Raw genomic sequence first — 18,655 nt, 5'->3', positions numbered from 1 at the left:
TTACAGTATCGCTTGTTCTTGGGGAAAAAAAATGGGAACCAAACTTGAACTATCAAAAATGCCCTTATCATTTAGTGGGGTATAATCGTCATTTCAGGGTTGTTTCTGAGCTTCCTGTGAAATGAAGCAAAACTTTTGAGTGGACTGCTTGGGGGCTGAAATGGGGTAAGCATTGGCATTTCATTATGAACAAATAAGCATTGGAATTTCAATATGAACAAATACGCATTGGCATATCCGTAGGTATATTTAAATCTATAGGATTTGCTTTTGATGTTTGTGAATTATGGAAATCTACTCATTGAATTGACTAGGAAAACCCTTCAAGAATTGTAACTGGCACTAAAATTTTGAGGCCTCACCTCACATATGAGCAAATCCAAAACCACAATGACTTTTGGATCTTTGGGATTACCAAACAGAGTACGGACTTTGAAATTTGTCTCAGATGCTCCGAAATCATCGTCTCCTTTGTTTTCTGATCTAATATTGTTGTGGCAACACAAAACAAAACAGCTTAAGGCCAAAACTAGCACACATGTTATATTATAGAGTTGAGCATCCTTCCAGTTCAAGCAACCATAGGAACAAACAACAGAATTGTAGAAAGCAGAGGAAAGAGTCCTGAGTGCTTAGTTATTATAGGAAATGGAGAAGATGATGGTGAAGAATGAAGAGAAAACTAGGAGGCTCCGCTTGAGCACAGTGGATCGTGAGGCTCAGGAATCACGGTGTGTCAAGAGAAGGAGAAGAGACCCGGCTGCAGTTGCGGCTAGTTGTGACAACAGCCAGAGTGAGCAGCATTTGCCACAAAAACCAGCTGATCAAACTTCTGCTACCACAATGAAGAGAAGTTCAAGATTTCGCGGTGTCAGCAGGTTTGAATCAGAAACAAATTTCAGTGGTGTTATGCTTGTTGTAGGCAGAAATTCCTTCTTGTTTCATGTGTAGAAATATTAAGGTAAACTGTTTGTCAACAGGCATCGATGGACTGGTCGATTTGAAGCCCACTTGTGGGATAAGCTCTCTTGGAATGCAACGCAGAAGAAGAAAGGGAAACAAGGTAAATATCATTGTTGCATTTCTTTCACTCTGTTTAATTATCTATTGCTTTTCCTCCTGGATGCTGATATCTGGTTCCCTGTGTTGTGTTCTATTGCATTGTGATTCGGAATGGATTCTTGGGACTGAGCAGTTTATCTTGGTGAGTATATTTTGCTACATGGTTGAGTTTGTTCAGTTTGAGTCCTAAAACTTACTTGCTAATTCTGTAAGTGAAACATATTAATCTTTTATTAATCTTTGTGTTCTCAGGAGCTTATGATGAAGAAGAATCTGCTGCAAGGGCATATGATTTAGCTGCACTTAAGTATTGGGGAACGTCAACTTTCACAAACTTCGCGGTATGAACCTGATCACTGATCAGACACACAATATGTAGCTTAGTAGTAAAAGGGGTAAAAATTCATGATCTCACACCTTGATGCTGTTTACAGATATCAGACTATGAGGAAGAAATTGAGATAATGCAGACTGTAACAAAAGAAGAGTTTTTGGCCTCGTTACGAAGGTAGGACTTCAAACATTTTTTGTTTTGTGTTGAAAGACTTCTGAACTGAGGAATTTCCTTGGCCGGTTTCCTGAAATGATTTGTATGTTTGTTTCAGAAAGAGCAGTGGCTTTTCAAGAGGTGTATCTAAGTACAGAGGAGTAGCAAGGTAATATTCTTATTAATATTGTGGTGATCAAATCAAATCAACTTCTTTAAAAAAACTACAAACGAACAAACAGTTTCTAAAGACTATTTGGTTCATAATTGCAGGCACCATCATAATGGTAGATGGGAAGCAAGAATAGGAAGAGTTTTTGGAAACAAGTACCTCTACCTTGGCACTTACAGTAAGTTATTTCTACATCTGATTATAACATTATGTAACGTCCAAAAACTAGTTTGAATATTTGTGAAGTATTTGTAATTGAAAATCATAAAACAATCGATGTATCATTCATTGCAGGCACCCAAGAGGAAGCTGCTCGTGCCTATGACATTGCAGCAATTGAGTACAGAGGGATCAATGCTGTGACAAACTTCGACTTGAGTTCTTACATAAGATGGTTAAAGCCAAGAGCTGACGATCCGATAGCCACTCAAGAACCAGAGACAGTTGCAGAGCCTCAGAATATACCAGCATTCATGGCCAACAGCTACATCCCAACAGAGGAGCCCTCATTCTCACACACAAACCCTTTTGCCTCTGGTTACTTGAGCTCTCCTCAAAAGCAAAAAGTCACCAGAAGTAGCGTCCCACTTAACACTGGTAGCAAGTCATCTTCTCCCACCGCACTTGGCCTCCTCCTTCAGTCTTCAATCTTCAGAGAACTGGTTCAGAAGAATGCAAACTTCTCGGAGGATGAAAGTACTGACGGTGAAGAAAAGAAGAACCAGACACAGGTTGGTAGTGATGATGAGTTCAGTGGAATTTTCTATGATGGAATCCGAGACAACCCTTTTGTTTGCTCGTCCAACTCTGATGGAGACAACTCATGGAGCAGCATTGCAAGCACCATTTTGCTCAATCAGCCATCAAAAGCAAATGCCTCCTCGGACTCTCTATTTTTCTTTTCTTAGATGCAACATGGGAAACAGAACTTGTTCATGTGGAAGAAATTTTGTGTCACTTGTAAATAGCAGAACTGGCACATCAGAAGTACATAGCATGAAACTGCATATCCATGTAAATTAAATCACGTCGAGTATTGGCTTGGCTGCATGTAAAATTCTTAAGAACATCGAGTATATGATTTTGGGTTTGTAAGGTTTACCAACTCTTTTGGATTTTGCGTCTCACCTCGTTTTAATCTATATTCCTATTGGACTGAGATTGATAACAAGAGAAAAAAAATATATAAAAACTTTGAGAGTTCCAAAATGACATAGATAAATATAAACGATCTCTGAATTGCTCATCCGTACATTCTCATGCACTTTTGATTGAGGTTCAATTGTCGTCTCCACCGATATGTAAAATTGACAAGTAAAATAATGGTTCTTACCTAACAGAGTACAATTGTTTGTCTTTGGCCATTTTAGCTTTATTTAGGAGCATTACTCTATGAGCATTGATTGGTGTGATGGGGAAAATCGAACTTTTTGTCCCAACTGATTTCCACTGCCATATTACTATTGTCTTCTCTGTTGAGAATAAATAGAAATGCACAGAACATTTGTCCGTGAAACCCAAGGTCCATACTTTGTTTGTAGGACAATAACAGCTGCAAGTTCAACTTTTTCCAGTTAGTTATGAAAGGACAACATTTTTATTGACCAAGGAAGTCAGTCTAAAACAACATTTTTAACGACCATGGATTGGTGGGTCAGGAAGGCGTCAAGGCCGAGGATTGGTGCTGAGTTGGTGGTGGTTATGGCAGTAATTAGGATCAGGAGAAGGATAACAGCTATGGTGGTGGCGGCCGCCCATAGATGGTTGAAGAGATTCTCTCAAATAACAATAAGCTAGAAACCAACTCCAAACTTGTAATATGATCAATATTTGTATACAACATATATATGGCAAAATTTATTCAGTCATATGAACTATCGGAATCACTGTAAGATTGTGGGTTCCAAAACTTTGCAACATGATCATCTTCACGATTAAAGACAGGACAAGAAGCATTTGTGAAGTCCCTGAAGCATAAGCATCCCACATCTTCATCATAGTTGGCAATGCCAGTAACAATTCGACACCCATTTACAGCCAGAGCACGACACCCAAAACTGGTAGATGTTTCATCTGGATGAGAACAATCCAAGGAATTAGTTTTTGCACCAGTGTTTGCCTCCCAAACATTAACATAAAAATCCTCCGGGCTTCCTGTAACTATTTTGTATGGATCCATGTGCAAGTATGTCAACGGCGCTGTGTGTCCACCATCTAACTCCGCTATTGGTTCTGATTTCAGGGTTCCCTGGTTCTTCCTTATATCATAAAGCATTGCCCTGCACCATTCAGGCATATCTTTTTCTCAATAAACCGAGATCTACAACTTGGATAAAAACAAGTGAAACCAGGGAATTCTACTCGCCGTACCTGCCATTGCTGCCTACACAGAATAAAGATTTTGAAGGCGTTGCCTGAAAAGAGTACAGCTTTGCATCTACTGTAGCAATGACAACTTTTTGCATTGTCCTCAAATCAATTGCCATAACAGAGGAACCAGCAGCAACATAGACCAATTGTTCATGACACTTAATGTCTATAGGGGCACCAAGAACAGAGGTCATCCCCACACAGCATGAAGAACGAACAGAGGATGATGTATTTGTATCCCACACCCTCACCTGTTAGAAACCGCAATCATCAGACAATGACAAATAACAAAAATTCACGAGGATGACCAGATCCGATAAGAACAGCATTGAATGGATAATTGAGGATACCTTAGAATCTCTTGAAACGGATACCAAGAGAGAGGTGTTGTGCCTATCAATAGGACCAAAATACATAGATCAGTATAATTGGAGAAGTGTCACCCAAAGCACAGAAACGTTTGTAAATGATTACATATGAGATGCAGTGGATATCTGGAAATTATCTTCTAAGTTACATTAGCTTATCATCTTTTTAGATGTTAAATAGACATTAATGGCACAACGTTTATTTAGTTTTACTAAATAGAAACACGAAACCCCTCAACGAACAACCTCATACCCAGCAACTGACATCAACCGGATGGGCTTCTCATGCCCATAGAAAGTAGCCTTTAAAGCATGCTGGCCACGTTTCCCACTGGAACTTAGAGACCAAAGGCGAACTGTGCCATCTTCCCCTCCACTTGCCAATACTTTTCCTGCTCCATTGCCTAACAATTTATCTGACAGGGCTGAAACTGGGCCACTGTGACCTCTAAAACATCGTCGGCAAGAACCCTGTGACAAAATAATATGATTAGGACCTTTAGAGGACAGAAAATGTAAACTACTGACGACGGTATTACAGTACAATAATAGTGACTAAATCACACAGGGAACGATATATTACAAAAACAGATACTTGATAAATTGGGTAAGAGCAAAACATTAAGAGCCTAACCCATCCTAACTTATAAGATTGAATTAAAAATGAAGAAACAAAAGGTATGAAAAAACCGACAAACAAGAGCGTATAAAAATATTCTTAATTAATGTAATACCTTCCACCATAGCCGAATGGAATGGTCAGAGCTTGAAGTTACCAAAACATTCTCCTCGTTTTGTGCTTCCCTTCGATATAAAGATGTTTCATTCAGTGGAAACAGCCTGCAGTTCATGTCAAGATTTTACGATTAAAATATCATAAACATTCCAGATTTTAGGATTAAAAAACCACACACAGCCCACCTCATGCAAGTAATTCTTGCATTGTGATCACTTAAAGTGACAGGTGAGTTTACTCCACTTAACCAGCTATCAATCGTTATCACTTGTATCATTGAGCCCTAAGTAAGTAACATAAAGCAAAGTTAAAGATGCCCAACTATTATAAACTCAGAGATTCATGGAATAGAAAGGGTTACACATGATATTACCTGAGAGAAGATTATATTGTTATTGTCCAATAACACATGGTCGAAAGGACTTGAATTGGTATAGAAATCGGCGACGAGGGGATTGATAAACTTGAATTGCAGCAAATCCTTGCGCCTACACAAATAAGCTTCCCTCACTCCTGCCGTTTGCGAGGTGGCGGGAGGTGTTTGCCGGGGCCAGCTTTCTCTGCAACAAATGAATTTGAAAGAGTTTTCTGTAAACAGAAAAATACAGGAAGTAGACAGAGCGTAAGGAAATAGTATCTGAAAAAGACTATAATTGGACCTGAACCAACGTTGCCAGATGGAGTCGGAATATGCAACCTTTTTGAGGTACGTGCAGGTCATGGACATGTTGGAGAGGTCTCGGAGGCTGAGGTAGCCGGCGCATTGAGCCAGCGAGTCGACGTTCACATCAGTGATGCTTGTTGCCGGTAACGACGGCCTCTGGTTCTCACTCATCGGCGAAGATGACGATGATGGCGCTTCCATCGAAGATGAATATTTAAAAATATTAATAAAAACCCTAACAATTGGGAGCGAAGAGCACAGAATGGTAAAGAAGTCGCCGTTTTTTACAATTTTGTCCGGGCGAAGAAAGTGTGTTTTCCATCAGAGAAACGGCATGCCGTTTTTTACCATACCAATATACGTTTGGTCGATATAGAATTTTGATCAATCACAAAGGTGTCAAGACGCATTTTTATTATTTTTTTATACAAGCTAAGTGAATCAAATTTATGAGACGGAGATTTGAAAGGTGAGGGAAGGGGCACGCTAGCCTGACCAACTGGACGAACCCCGACGCATTTGTATTGTTAATTGTACTTTTGTTTTTCCACTTGGAAGAAAGCATCTACAGACAACGATTATAGCTTCAATCTGTTCAGCCCACAGCCTGCAGGAAGTTAGAATGGTTTCCAAATGCAAGATGCTAAATAGTAATGAGTTTAAATAAGTGCTACTATATTATATCTCAAATTACAATACATAAATTCAGTTTATCCTCACAACTGAAACATGTTTGATCTCGGAATTTAAGACATTTTCCCTCTAAAAAGAACAATTGGAATATATGCAAAAGTGCTTATTAGGAACACCAGATATTGCAAACAACGCAACTGCACCCCCATCTCTACAATTCATTCCAGGATACGACGGGGAGGAGATTTACAGAAGATTATGCAAAAGAACAAATAATTATCTCTAATGATCTGTCTCGAGTCCCAATCCAACTAAAATATGAAGACCACACTGTCATGAACTCTGGACTTCTGGTTCTGAGCCACACACTCAGATATCCACATAAGATTTCTGATCTCCTGCTCCCTCAACCTCATGTATGCGAAGAAAACACCGTAATGGAACTGCAGGTCAGAGGAAAGGCAAAGATGTCAAGTGACTGAATGGAGAACTGAGGATAAGTGTGGCCTAGAAAATTAAACAGACATGGATTCACAGTAACTGCAGTACCAACCTGTTGCTCAAATGCTAAGCAAAGCCTTTTCACCTCCTCTTCATAAAATGCCTTGTCAAGCATCTGACTCTCACCATAGGATAGTTTTGAAAAGATAGCCTGATATGGAGGATATTTTTCCATGACACCACGGACCTACAACAACAAACAAGTAGATGGCTCAGAGAAAACCACTACTACAACTTGAAAATGTTAAGAATATGAGTAACGAGATCGCATAACCAACTGATGTTGGTATTTGACAGAATCAAGACCAGATATGATGAGAAGGAAGTTAAGTATGGCAGAAATAAATTCAGACTGGTGATATCATGCAGAGAACACAAACAATGTCATAAATTTTAACTTTAATTCTTTTTCTTCAAACATAATAATGCAGAAGGAAACACATTATTGTTGCCCCAAATAGCAGAAGGTCTTTACGAAAAGACGGAGCAAGAGCTGGAGCACCATTTAGGCAAGAAATAAAACCACTTGAAACACACAGCATACCTGATCAACGTCCTCACAGACAGCGAGTTCTTCATGGCCATAGGGATAACTGTAAGAAACAAGCAAATAGTTATCAGAGATAGCAATCCAGAATAGAACCTAAAAATATAAAAGCCACCAACAAATCAGGATGACCAAAGAGCTTACAGCAAACCAAAGCTAGAATACAACTTCCTGCGATCATCTCGAGTAAGCTCAGTTCCAATACTGCAGCATAGGAAAAATAGCATGAGGACATGAAAAGATTGCTGAAACCACATAAGCTATGATCTCAAGAAAACTTGTCAGCACCTCAATATTTGCATACCTATTTATGGTAATATTGACCGCCCTTCTGTCAGCCTCAAAAGCAAGTAAGTCAGACATGATCTCTGCTGTGGCGCCACCTAGTTTCTGTCCAAAAGATCAAAACCAAACTAATGAGAAGATACAAAATTTGAATGAAACTCTTGATTTAGAAATAAAAATTTACCTGACAAAACCTGTAGAAATCTTCAAGGTATGCCTTGTAAAGAGTATTCCTCATTATTTCAATATTCATATCATCCAGGTCCTGTAAAAAAGAATGAGCAATACAAAATCAGAACACACTAAAAATAAGAAACCTTCTACAACTATCAAATTCAATATTAGCCCCAATCCCCACCCTAATGAGGCTCCATTATTGTCTTGATGATGACATTAAAAATCTCATCCATCAATGCAATAACACATGTTATTAAGGATGCCTACCGAAACAGAAACAGAAAAAATTGGAAAATAAAGGTACAGGATCACTAATTTGTACCTCAGATGTAATACATTCAGAAAAGTAAGGAGCAAGTGGTGTGTCAACAAGCACCAGTCTGTAAAGCTCCCGCATATTCTGTGCAACTGCCAGGGTGGCAATGCTGAGGAGACAAAAATGAAATTCAGTTGGGCGTTTTATAGAATGTAAAAAAGCCATAGAAAACACGTAGATACAAGGAAAAATAAAAGAAAATGAAATACAGAAATCTATGAGGATGCAATACCTGTCAAACATGCCCAAAGGGTGGCATTTTTCCAAGAGTTCCTGAACATCTCTCTCATGCAAGGTTCCAGTAACAATCAGGACAACATTGTCTATCATGTGGCCATATCTAGATGGAGCATAAGAAACATTAAATTCCCAATCACAACTCAATTTTAGTTATGAATTATTTATAAAGTTCACAACAGGTGGTAATTTCACACTTCATAGAGATCCTCCAGCCTTGAATAAAGGCCAGAAAGTGGCCCAGTGTTATATGCTCAGTACTACCCCGGCCAAGGCCCAAATCAAGTTTATTGTCCCAACACCTTTTCTCATATTATAATAAAATACAAAATAAACTACATCTAAAAAAAATAACAAAAATCAGTCAGCAAGCTACATACGTAATGTACTCCAAAAAGGTTGACAAGGGCTCTGTGGCTTGGCATAGCATGTGCTTATACTCATCAACCAATTTAAGGGTGCACTTTTCCACAATTGTAGTTGTATGCAACGGGGAAGGTTCTGCAAGAAAGTTGTCAAGTAAGCAGAGCATGAATATTGACTTGAGAGAGAGAGAGAGAGAGAGAGAGAGAGAGAGAGTTGTCAAATGTAGTTGTATGCATAAGGAGGAAAAAGATTGATCCTTTTGTCTTCCATTAAGTTGAGCCTACTTTTGTTCCTTCAGTTTCACACAGTCCCAATGATGCACGTATTTTTGGAACACCTTAATTGTGATACTCTTCTTCAGAAACACAATTGAAGTTATACAGAGTGCAGATCAAATTCACTCTTTAATCACTTAGACAAAAAATTTTATTTCAATCCATTAACAAAAAGTATCAAACTCTTTTATCTTTACTTAACATTTGATGCAAACAATATAAACTAAGCAGCCAAACCCAAATCCCCCTTTGTATTACGCATATCCAAATGCACCCTAATATATTAATCCACCTGCAAAGTTCGCGTATTTAAAACCATAGCATTCGTGAAACACTAAGGTTGGATCATAGTGCTGCTCTTACTAATTCTAATTCAATTGAACCAACACCGAATCCAAGCCCTAATATAACCTACATCTCAGATCGATAAGCTAGACTATTAGTCCAGAACAAACGCCTAAATCTAAGCATACGATCCAAAATTCATTTTCCAATTCTGTTCAATTTCCTCAGGAAACAAACAGAGGGCTCACAAAATCGAAGAAACTAGAGAAAGATAGATGTTGAACGCACCATTTTGGAGGTAGGGCCCGTACTCGGTGGCAGAAAGGTGCATCTTAATATCGTCGAGGGTCTCGCACTGGCACAAATTGTTGTAATCGGCGGCAGTGAGAAGGCCCGCACGGTGTCCCCGTACTATGGCCTCCAAGTACCCGCCGTGAATGTTGAACGTCATTGCCTCGAAGCCGTACATTTTGTCAAATTCAAATTTACGCGATCTGCCACTGCCCGATCTGAAAATTGAAGATGTTGCAGGAGAGAAAGGGGATGATCAAAAACCAGAGGCCCCCTTCTGCAGGAAAAAAAAAACAATGAAAGAAAAATGAAAACCCTAACGAAGCAGACGGAGCTTAATCGCAGGTTTAAAGAGGGTAAAATCAGGGGAGAGACGATGACCTGTGATGAGAGCTCGAATGTGATAGCAATTCAGATTCAGAGAAAACAAATCTGGTTCATTAGAAGACGGTGTGCAATTACACAAATGCCCTTTTCATTTTGTATAATGCCCAAAACCCTTTCGCGTGGTGGCGGGTCGCCCGTGGCGGGTGATATATTGGGCTAGGCTTTTTTGTCGCCGTAACTTTGACACTATCAGGCCTCAAGGCCATTGGTGGGCCCATTGTAAGGCCCAATCTTTTGGACCCATGTACACAAAAAATAAAAAAGATCAGTCCGTTGACCAAGAGATTTGTCCACACACACAAAAAAAAAAAAAAAAAAAGTTACAAGAGACCATTTTTATTTTATTTTAATTAATATAACGCATCATTGACTTGAATAGGCAAGTTTTGGAATTCTTTGCAACTACTTTTTGGAACAAGAAATATTTAAATTGGAATGAAAAGCATCAATCATCTAATGGATAGTACATATTTTTTCTTTTTTACGTCCCCACGTTGTCACACGGTAAGGACATAGTGACGTAAAAAAGGAAATTATATCAACTTGTTCCAACTTAGAATAATAAGCTCATGAACTTAGTCTTACTTCATCATTGAGAAACGAAAGAAAACTTCTATTGGTATAGAATGTGATTCTTGTTTCTTTTATATATATGAAATCTGAATCATATATTTTTCATAAATTTAATCAAGTTCAACATGTGGGATCATAGACTTTAAACTTAAATGTCATTATTGGTCTTTAACTTTGCTATGTCATTATTGGTCTCTAATTTTGCCCCTCTTTTTTTTATCATTCCTCCTAATTTCAAATATGTTAAATTTATCTATGTGATTTTATATTTCTCCTAATTTAATGACATGTTTCAAATTATATCGATTTTCTTCCAATTACATTTTAAAAATGTTAGGGACACTTGCTTACTCTGTCACGAAATTGAACGAAATATTTAAACGTGTCCTCAAATTGCGAGGGCACTAAACTATTCAGGTCAAATTATCAAAATTGAAATCACATGAACTAGTATAAAAAATCCAATAAATTATAAGGACCAACAATGAATTTTCTTTCCACAATTTTAATAATAAGCATGGTGTGATTAATTATAATATCAAAACGTATCGTCGGACAAATCGAATTCGAATCTCTAGGTTATGGGAAACCAAATATTTAAAAGAAGCTCAAGCTATGTCCGTCATCTTAAAACAACTACAAAACATCTAATCCGATATCATTTTGAAAAGGCCAAGCCAAGTACATAGTGGGTGGGTGTGATATATAAACCTTTCTTTTTTCTTCTTTTTCCCCCATAATTTTTATTTTATTTTTCTTGTGTGTTCCTTCCTGTCGTTGTTTGCCACGTAAAACTAAACCAACTTATATCCCACGTGCCCTAGGAGGGTTTTCCATGTGGAAGCGCTATCAAGATTTCATTGGCCACGTGACCAATTGCGCGCCATTATCTAGAGTATTTGGGAGGGGTGGCTGGCCGGCCATAAAAGGATATATATATATATATATATATATATATATATATATATATCTCTTATCATCAGTTAGGCAGAATATTCAGAACCAAAATCTATAGAGAAACCTCATCAAAGATGAAAGACACATCCATCATCACCCAATACCTATTATATTCTGCGGTCATTGCTTGCTTACACAATACGATGATGATAGCCGCCCAACCACGTACACGACACTTATACATTTGTTTAACGGTCGGTCTCGATTCTTCCAAGGTCCAACAAACCAAAGCAAGCAAGCAATGTTACCATGCTCAGCAGGCAGCTGATCCGCCAAGGATTTATGCAGGTTACAAATGCATACAAGACTCTTTTCTTTTCTTTTTCTTTAAATTTTATTGATCAAATTAATGATGTGTCATACTTTAAATTTAATTTAATTTTAATAAGTAACACATCACATCATTTGATGAATAAACGTGACACCCGATTTGTTGGGCTTCACGCATTCCACTCGTCTATAATTATGTTTGTGTTCATATGTAAAGTGTTACGCATGCATGATGCATGCATACACAAAATGGGCAACGTTTTTTCAACATCATTATTGATCATGTTGACTTGACTACACCATGTCTTCGTTCCAACATAAGTGAGTGAGAGTTATAGATCAAAGAGACCAAACTGAAAAGGCACGTGTAGCACGTAAAACTCTCAAGTCGGGTCCTGAATCGATCACTTGAGTGTGAATCGATCTCAGTCAAGCTTTTGCTTTCACGACCAAATCCTCAAATAGTCAATAACCCCATTAATTAGGTTTAGAATTTTTTCACTACTTAAAGATGTGTGATATATATATATATATATATATATATATCATCGTTAATTTAAGGAAACATATTCCCTTCCTTTTGTCAAATTTCAGGAAAATAGTAGCTTACCTTTGAAATTGAAATTTGAAAACCATGATATATAACGTCCATATTGATTGATCCAAATCCAAGCATCTAGAAAGAAAGAAAAAAACTAGCAACGACACCTTCCTTTGTATTTGGGATCATCGTCTTCTCTTATCTGTTGTTTTTTCTTTATATTTTGATATTTTTAAGTTTGCATGAACTAAGCACTTTGTCATGTAATTCTCTTTTCCGCATCCAAAAAATAAATAAATTACATAAATACAACGCAGAACAATACAAACACAAGGTAAGTTTCGTTTGTCCAAATTAAGAATTTCTTCTTGTATATATTTATGTGTGCGCGCCAATTTTTGTATAGAGTTATAAAAGCTAAAACTACCTTTGATATCCTTTAATAAAACCACGTACGTATGCACTCTCTCGTTTGGCATCTTATATATGTAGATAGCTAATAATATTATATAAATATTTAAATACATTATCAAAAACTTTTCCCTACTATTTGTTTTTTTTCGGGGTCGAGAAAACGTTTTCCATACTTAATTCTGATGAGCTGGGGATGAACAGAAGCTTTTTCAGAAACCCAACTCAGAGAGTCAGAGAGTCAGAGAGTCAGAGAGGCAGAGCCATAATTCCAAAAGACTAACAAAGACTAACATGCTAGCTCCTTGACCTTACAAGTTCACGAGGTTAGAAATTGGGGATTGATCTGTCATCTGGTTTTTTTTTCTTTTTTTGCCACTCTCATATTTCTTTCTGCGGGGTCGTGAGAAAGGTGTGGCTTTGAAAACGTACTAAAAACACTGCAGATTTGCAGAGCTTATCTTCTTTTCTTGCAGTCAATTCCATTCAAACCCACCAACTCTTTGCCATTTTACAAATCATAGTACCTTGTTTGTTATATATCCAAAAATGAAAATAAAGTTAATAATTATTACTAAATAAAGTAAAGATCGTTGGGTTATTGTCTATCCCCCTGGGGGTAAAGAGAATGAGGGCTTTGTGTATTATTATTTATTATTTTTAAAGTCAAGGGTTTTGTGTATTTTAAGTTTCCTTTTCAATCTTGTTATAATAAATAAATAATAATGCGAAGGGAAATATTTCTTTTACTATTTTACATCGTATTCAATGTCAATTACCAATGCATACAATATATTTGTTCTTTTTTTCTTCTTGATAAACTACATAATTCTATACTTTTATTGTCACGGGTGGGTGAAGTATAATACCCTTCCCAAATAAGAAAAGGAGACAAACCTTTTAATTAACTAAAAAGGTTTAAATGTTTTAACTTATAAGAGCATCTTCAATTGATGTGTCAAAAGTGCCACATAGACATTCAACAGCTAAAAATAACATCTCACATCACTCCAATCGATATGTCAAAGATGATGTGGAATTAATGCTAGAGGTTGAAATGTTATTTTTGACATCCCAAAAGCAAGATATCAAATTATTATTTTTTTATTATTTTTTTCTTTTCTTTTTAATTAAAAATGAATCAACACTAAAATATAATAAAATAATAATTTAATTTGACATATCGGGTGGAGTGTAAAATTGTGTAAGATGTCAAATTACCACATCAGCCATCAAATTTAAATTTGATGTTTGGTATTTAACATCTCCCTTAGAGATGCTCTAAGAGATTCGAATTTTATATATTGTAATAAATCATATCGGATTATTAGCAGATGATATTAACTGTAATTTATATTTCATTTGTTAAGTGAGGGCTCATTTGGAAGTTGATTAATCACTTAAAATCACAAAAAGTGACTATATGAAGAAGCATATGGAAGTTGCTTCTCCCTAACAATGATTATGATCTATCTAGAGTCACTCCCAAACGAACATTAATGAATTATGGAATTTAGATCAAACATATTATCAAACTATCATATTCATGAAAAGATAAGGGTTGGTAAGTACACGCATAGATTATATAATAGTTTATAATTGGGGAATCATCCTACAAGAAATCAAAATGAATATAAGTTGTATTCATGCAATTTTCATAAATTTGTACAAGCATTTGACATATATAAAAATTGTATGAAATTTTTTATAAATATTTTAATTGAAAAATTCATATGAGTAAGCACGTATGACATATTATGTTAGACTACAAAAAGTTAATAAATACGTTACTATGTTGTTGACTTCACGTAATTATTATTAGAATATGACATAACAATCTGCTGTTGGACGTATATATAAAGTCTACTTCCTCAAAAAAGTGTATAAAAATACAGGAATGGATTTAAATTCTTCATATCATAAGGTGGTTTTGCCTCTAAAATCGAAAGATTTGGGTTGTAAACCGGGGATCCCCTCAATATTTTGATATTAGATAGTAGAAAAAAAGAAAGAAGAGAAAATTAGAAAATGAAAAATGAAAACAGAGAAAAGAAAAAGAAAAACCCTAATATATAAGAATATAAATTTCCATATATAGAGTGGACTGTGAAAACTAGAAAAAAGAGGGGCAAACATAGGAAGGCCAAAGAGAAGGAGGGAGTGGATAAAAATCCGCTGTTGGAACAGCCCACTGGAAAGCCAAACATGGCCCCTGGTTTTCACTCCCTCATACCAAAACCAACTGTCTTTCTCTTTCAGCTAACCCTAGGACCATTTGTCCCCTTTTATACCCATTCCATCCTCACCCACCTTCTCCTTCTTCAACAGAGCTGCCAAGTTTCACATCTCTGTCCTCCTTTTACTACTCATCCAGTACACACTAACCGTTCTCGAAACCGTACCTTTTGTTATCACTCTCCACTCTCTCTCCTCCTCTGTTTCCTCTGCTCTGTTTTTCTCGTTTTCAGGCTGTTTCTTAGTTATTCCTCAATTGGGTATGCACCCAGATCGAAATTTTGCATTTTCTTGAGCTTTTCAAACACCCAGATCGAAAATTTTATATCTTTCGGGGTTTTGATTGAAGCTGGAATTTTGAGTGTGAATGGGGATTGAGACGACGACGCCCAATCGCAAAGGTAACAAGGAGATTTACGGATTGCCGGTGGAGACGAATTCGCATAACAAAACCAGGAAGTGCCGGCGACGTCATCGGAAGATGTCGCCGGTTCAGAGGCTATACCAGACGTGCAAGGATGTCTTTTCCTTTTGTGGTGCCGGGATTGTTCCCTCCCCTGAAGATATCCAACGGCTACGCTCTGTTTTGGGTATGCTTGTGTCTGCTTTTGCATCATTGGCTGATTTCAAATTTAGTCTGATCAATGTGTTATTCATGTGGGATGTATCTCAGAATTTTGATGATTGCATTGACTTGAGGCTCAATGTTGGTTTTATGTGATAATTTCACCGTTTGAGAATCGCTGAACTTTTTTATTTAACCGTTGTTGTTCTGTTGCTTTTAGATTGCATTAAGCTGTATTTGCTGTGTCAAAGATACCAAATTTTCGTGTCTAATAGTGTCATTTGTGATATGTGCGTCTCAATTTTGATGGTAATGACGGCGTGGGTTGTCACTATTTCACATGTTCGTACCAATCTTGTGTGTGGAATTTGAATTATCTTGAAGGCTGTCTGTCTGTTATCTGCCAGTGGCTTTGTTTTTTTTAATCATATTATCTGTCGTTGCATATTGGTACATGCATTTCAGTTTTGCGGCTGCATACATGCACCAATGTGTGCATGTATATATTCATCCTCGGGGTTGGGGCCTAACTTTGCTGTATAAAAAAATGTTTTGTGGCAGTACCAGTACATTTTGTTTCATATCTTTACAGCTGGACTCTGTTTTTTTATACTTAACTCGAGTGTTGTTTGCATTTAACCTGATCAATTTATGTTTTTGAAAGGACCGCGATCCTTTTTTTTTTTTTTTCTTTGAATTTATTCCCCAAAAGAATGTACTATCTATCCAATGTGGCTTATAGGCTTGGCTTGTTTTGATGCAGATACCATGAAACCTGCTGATGTCGGCCTCACTCCTGAATTGCCGTACTTCCGGATGACAGTAGCTAGACGAACCCCAGCAATAACATACCTGCACCTTCACGAGTGTGAAAAATTTTCAGTAAGTAAGCTTCTTGAGGTACTTAATGCAATGTATGACGCAAATTCAGTCCACCATTGATTTTGTTCTTATATTGCATTACCTATATGCAGATGGGGATATTTTGCTTGCCACCTTCAGGTGTCCTTCCCCTTCATAATCACCCTGGAATGACGGTTTTCAGTAAACTTCTCTTTGGGACCATGCATATCAAGTCCTATGATTGGGTGGCTGATGCAACAGAGGACAAATCCACAAGTGCGAATCCTTCACCAGGTAATTTCTTTCTTTAAAGGTTGTACTATTCTACCTTGTGGATAGAAATTACAGACTGAATTATAGATATGCATACGAGCAGTCATTAAAGCATTATGCTTAGATTATGCGTTTCTGTTTGGTGTTGATTGGTATTTGCTGCAAAAATGAGCCTTAAACAAAGACTAAAGACATAATGCGATGCGACCTTTCTTGCGCAATGTAAATCAAAGCAGCAGGTACATTTTATGGACCAGATTAGCATCTTCCTTGAGAAAGTCTTATGGGATGATTATTATTTTTGAACTGTCAGAAATTTTAAATTTCCTTGATAATAACTTCTCAAAATGAGAAATAAAAGTGGCTAATTCTATATAAAACTTTGACATTAACGCAATGCTGATTTGCCTTCACGAAAAAGTCAACCTACCTATCTTTTGGACATATTATCGGTTAGGTACAATGTAATTGCTTATGGGATCTCTAGATTAGACTTTTAGCTCTTGATTATGACTTTTGAATGCTTCAAATTTTCCTGTAAAACCAAGTGATGAGGACCATCAGTTTTAATAGCAACTTTAAGAATGCTGTGCTAGGAATCATATTCGGTCACTTGGGAAGATCTTTCAAGTCAGTTTTCATTTGAGTGTTATCTTTACGGTACTGTTATTATTCTTCTTTAGAAAGCTTCCCCTCTGTATTGCCACAATAAGTTAACAGTTTGAAGTGCTTTCATTTATGCAGCTACCCCTCCTGGTGTTCGTTTGGCCAAAGTTAAGGTTGATGCCGATTTTACTGCTCCTTGCAACACTTCCATCCTATATCCAGCTGATGGAGGGAACATGCACTGCTTCACAGCAGTGACAGCATGCGCGGTGCTTGATGTGCTCGGCCCCCCATATTCTGATCCCGATGGTCGACACTGCCAATACTACCTTGATTTCCCATTTTCTCATTTCTCAGGTACCAACTTCACTTAGATTTTTCTTTCCAACTGGGAATGAGAGCGGATCGATCCTTTTGTAAGTTTGAGAATCTTGATTGTGTGGTTTTCTGTTTTGGAATTTCAGTTGATGGAGTATCAGTGGCTGAAGAAGAGAAGGAAGGTTATGCTTGGCTTCAAGAGATAGAGAAACCGGAGGACTTAGCTGTAGATGGAGCCAAGTACAGGGGCCCCAAAATAGTGGAGAATTGATCTCACCATTCCATTTTCACTTGTCTACATCGCCATGCCATATCCATCTCCATCGCCATCCCATTTCATCCATCTGCGTCACCATTCCGTTGCTTCCGTCGATGTTGTCAGTGGCTGCTTAATTGAGGGCAGCAGCAGTACTTTTGTTCTGTTTTCTTTTTTGCTCTGTATGTGGTTTTTCTTTTTGTCTTCTTGTTCGTGGGACATGAGGCACTTGGTGGTTTTTTTTTTTTTTTTTCAACAGTTGATGTACATAACTAAAAAAGAAAAAGCAACAACGAATAGAAATGTTCTAAGTGCACTGGAAATGAGGATGAAAGTGCACTGATGAGACAACTAACTGTCGTTTTGGTTGCACCCTCTGTTTCATACTTGGCTTGGCTTTAACCCCCTTCCGCCGCATCTGTCTAGTTTCTGATGATATCATTTCTCATTCTTTAAATGTTTTTTAAATAAAATAGAATAGAAAAGAGAGTTTGGTCTTGGTGGGATGCCCCATGTTTTATTTTGTGGCGAGAGGAAAATGAGTGCGTGTTCTGCGGCCTAGTTATTATTAGCTTACTAGCCTCTCCTGTGAGAAATTTTTTTTTTAAAAAATTAAAATTTATTTTAAAATTAAAAAAGTATGAATTT

General features: G+C 37.2%; 4 protein-coding genes across 6 annotated transcripts; 2 read left to right on the top strand and 2 right to left on the bottom strand.

The window, feature by feature from the left end:
- Positions 649-2,629, top strand: LOC18783443 (AP2-like ethylene-responsive transcription factor At1g16060). The gene is made up of 7 exons (XM_007216757.1): positions 649-878; positions 981-1,063; positions 1,315-1,403; positions 1,497-1,570; positions 1,668-1,718; positions 1,823-1,899; positions 2,016-2,629. The coding sequence occupies exons 1-7, from the start codon at positions 649-651 to the stop codon at positions 2,627-2,629; spliced, it is 1,218 nt and encodes a 405-aa protein (XP_007216819.1).
- LOC18782295 (histone-binding protein RBBP7) lies at positions 3,505-6,249 on the bottom strand. 2 transcript variants are annotated; one of them, XM_007216737.2, is made up of 8 exons: positions 5,855-6,249; positions 5,569-5,755; positions 5,381-5,478; positions 5,194-5,299; positions 4,713-4,930; positions 4,442-4,484; positions 4,092-4,342; positions 3,505-4,000 (listed from the first exon to the last, which is right to left on the bottom strand). In XM_007216737.2, exons 1-8 carry the CDS (start codon positions 6,058-6,060, stop codon positions 3,583-3,585), a joined length of 1,527 nt encoding a protein of 508 aa, XP_007216799.2. In that variant the 5' UTR covers positions 6,061-6,249; the 3' UTR covers positions 3,505-3,582. The 2 variants fall into 2 exon arrangements, with proteins under 2 accessions (XP_007216799.2, XP_020414431.1); XM_020558842.1 differs by having other exon boundaries at positions 5,569-5,783; positions 5,893-6,059.
- Positions 6,514-10,203, bottom strand: LOC18782442 (V-type proton ATPase subunit d2). 2 transcript variants are annotated; one of them, XM_020560254.1, is made up of 11 exons: positions 10,154-10,203; positions 9,770-10,049; positions 8,936-9,056; positions 8,551-8,658; positions 8,325-8,427; positions 8,010-8,090; positions 7,845-7,930; positions 7,685-7,744; positions 7,538-7,586; positions 7,046-7,180; positions 6,514-6,935 (listed from the first exon to the last, which is right to left on the bottom strand). In XM_020560254.1, the coding sequence occupies exons 2-11, from the start codon at positions 9,948-9,950 to the stop codon at positions 6,804-6,806; spliced, it is 1,056 nt and encodes a 351-aa protein (XP_020415843.1). In that variant the 5' UTR covers positions 9,951-10,049; positions 10,154-10,203; the 3' UTR covers positions 6,514-6,803. The 2 variants fall into 2 exon arrangements, with proteins under 2 accessions (XP_020415843.1, XP_007215618.1); XM_007215556.2 differs by having other exon boundaries at positions 9,770-10,184.
- LOC18783973 (plant cysteine oxidase 2) lies at positions 15,041-18,412 on the top strand. The gene is made up of 5 exons (XM_007215716.2): positions 15,041-15,736; positions 16,475-16,593; positions 16,686-16,848; positions 17,572-17,790; positions 17,898-18,412. Exons 1-5 carry the CDS (start codon positions 15,514-15,516, stop codon positions 18,020-18,022), a joined length of 849 nt encoding a protein of 282 aa, XP_007215778.1. The 5' UTR covers positions 15,041-15,513; the 3' UTR covers positions 18,023-18,412.

Source organism: Prunus persica, chromosome G3 (assembly GCF_000346465.2).
Source record: "Prunus persica cultivar Lovell chromosome G3, Prunus_persica_NCBIv2, whole genome shotgun sequence".
Taxonomy (NCBI): domain Eukaryota; kingdom Viridiplantae; phylum Streptophyta; class Magnoliopsida; order Rosales; family Rosaceae; genus Prunus; species Prunus persica.
The sequence above is the reverse complement of the archived record's forward strand: the minus strand, read 5'-3'. Positions and strand labels throughout refer to the sequence as shown.

Coding starts and splice junctions, on each gene's coding strand:
- LOC18783443 (XM_007216757.1), top strand. CDS start 649: ATGGAGAAGATGATGGTGAAGAATGAAGAGAAAACTAGGAGGCTCCGC. Junction 879..980: donor AGATTTCGCGGTGTCAGCAG/GTTTGAATCAGA, acceptor GTTTGTCAACAG/GCATCGATGGACTGGTCGAT. Junction 1,571..1,667: donor TTTTTGGCCTCGTTACGAAG/GTAGGACTTCAA, acceptor TGTTTGTTTCAG/AAAGAGCAGTGGCTTTTCAA.
- LOC18782442 (XM_020560254.1), bottom strand. CDS start 9,950: ATGTACGGCTTCGAGGCAATGACGTTCAACATTCACGGCGGGTACTTG. Junction 8,428..8,550: donor CCTTTGGGCATGTTTGACAG/GTATTGCATCCT, acceptor TTGTCTCCTCAG/CATTGCCACCCTGGCAGTTG. Junction 7,931..8,009: donor ATTTCTACAGGTTTTGTCAG/GTAAATTTTTAT, acceptor TCTTTTGGACAG/AAACTAGGTGGCGCCACAGC.
- LOC18783973 (XM_007215716.2), top strand. CDS start 15,514: ATGGGGATTGAGACGACGACGCCCAATCGCAAAGGTAACAAGGAGATT. Junction 15,737..16,474: donor ACGGCTACGCTCTGTTTTGG/GTATGCTTGTGT, acceptor GTTTTGATGCAG/ATACCATGAAACCTGCTGAT. Junction 17,791..17,897: donor CCCATTTTCTCATTTCTCAG/GTACCAACTTCA, acceptor TTGGAATTTCAG/TTGATGGAGTATCAGTGGCT.
- LOC18782295 (XM_007216737.2), bottom strand. CDS start 6,060: ATGGAAGCGCCATCATCGTCATCTTCGCCGATGAGTGAGAACCAGAGG. Junction 5,756..5,854: donor ATCTGGCAACGTTGGTTCAG/GTCCAATTATAG, acceptor CATTTGTTGCAG/AGAAAGCTGGCCCCGGCAAA. Junction 5,300..5,380: donor GCAAGAATTACTTGCATGAG/GTGGGCTGTGTG, acceptor CATGAACTGCAG/GCTGTTTCCACTGAATGAAA.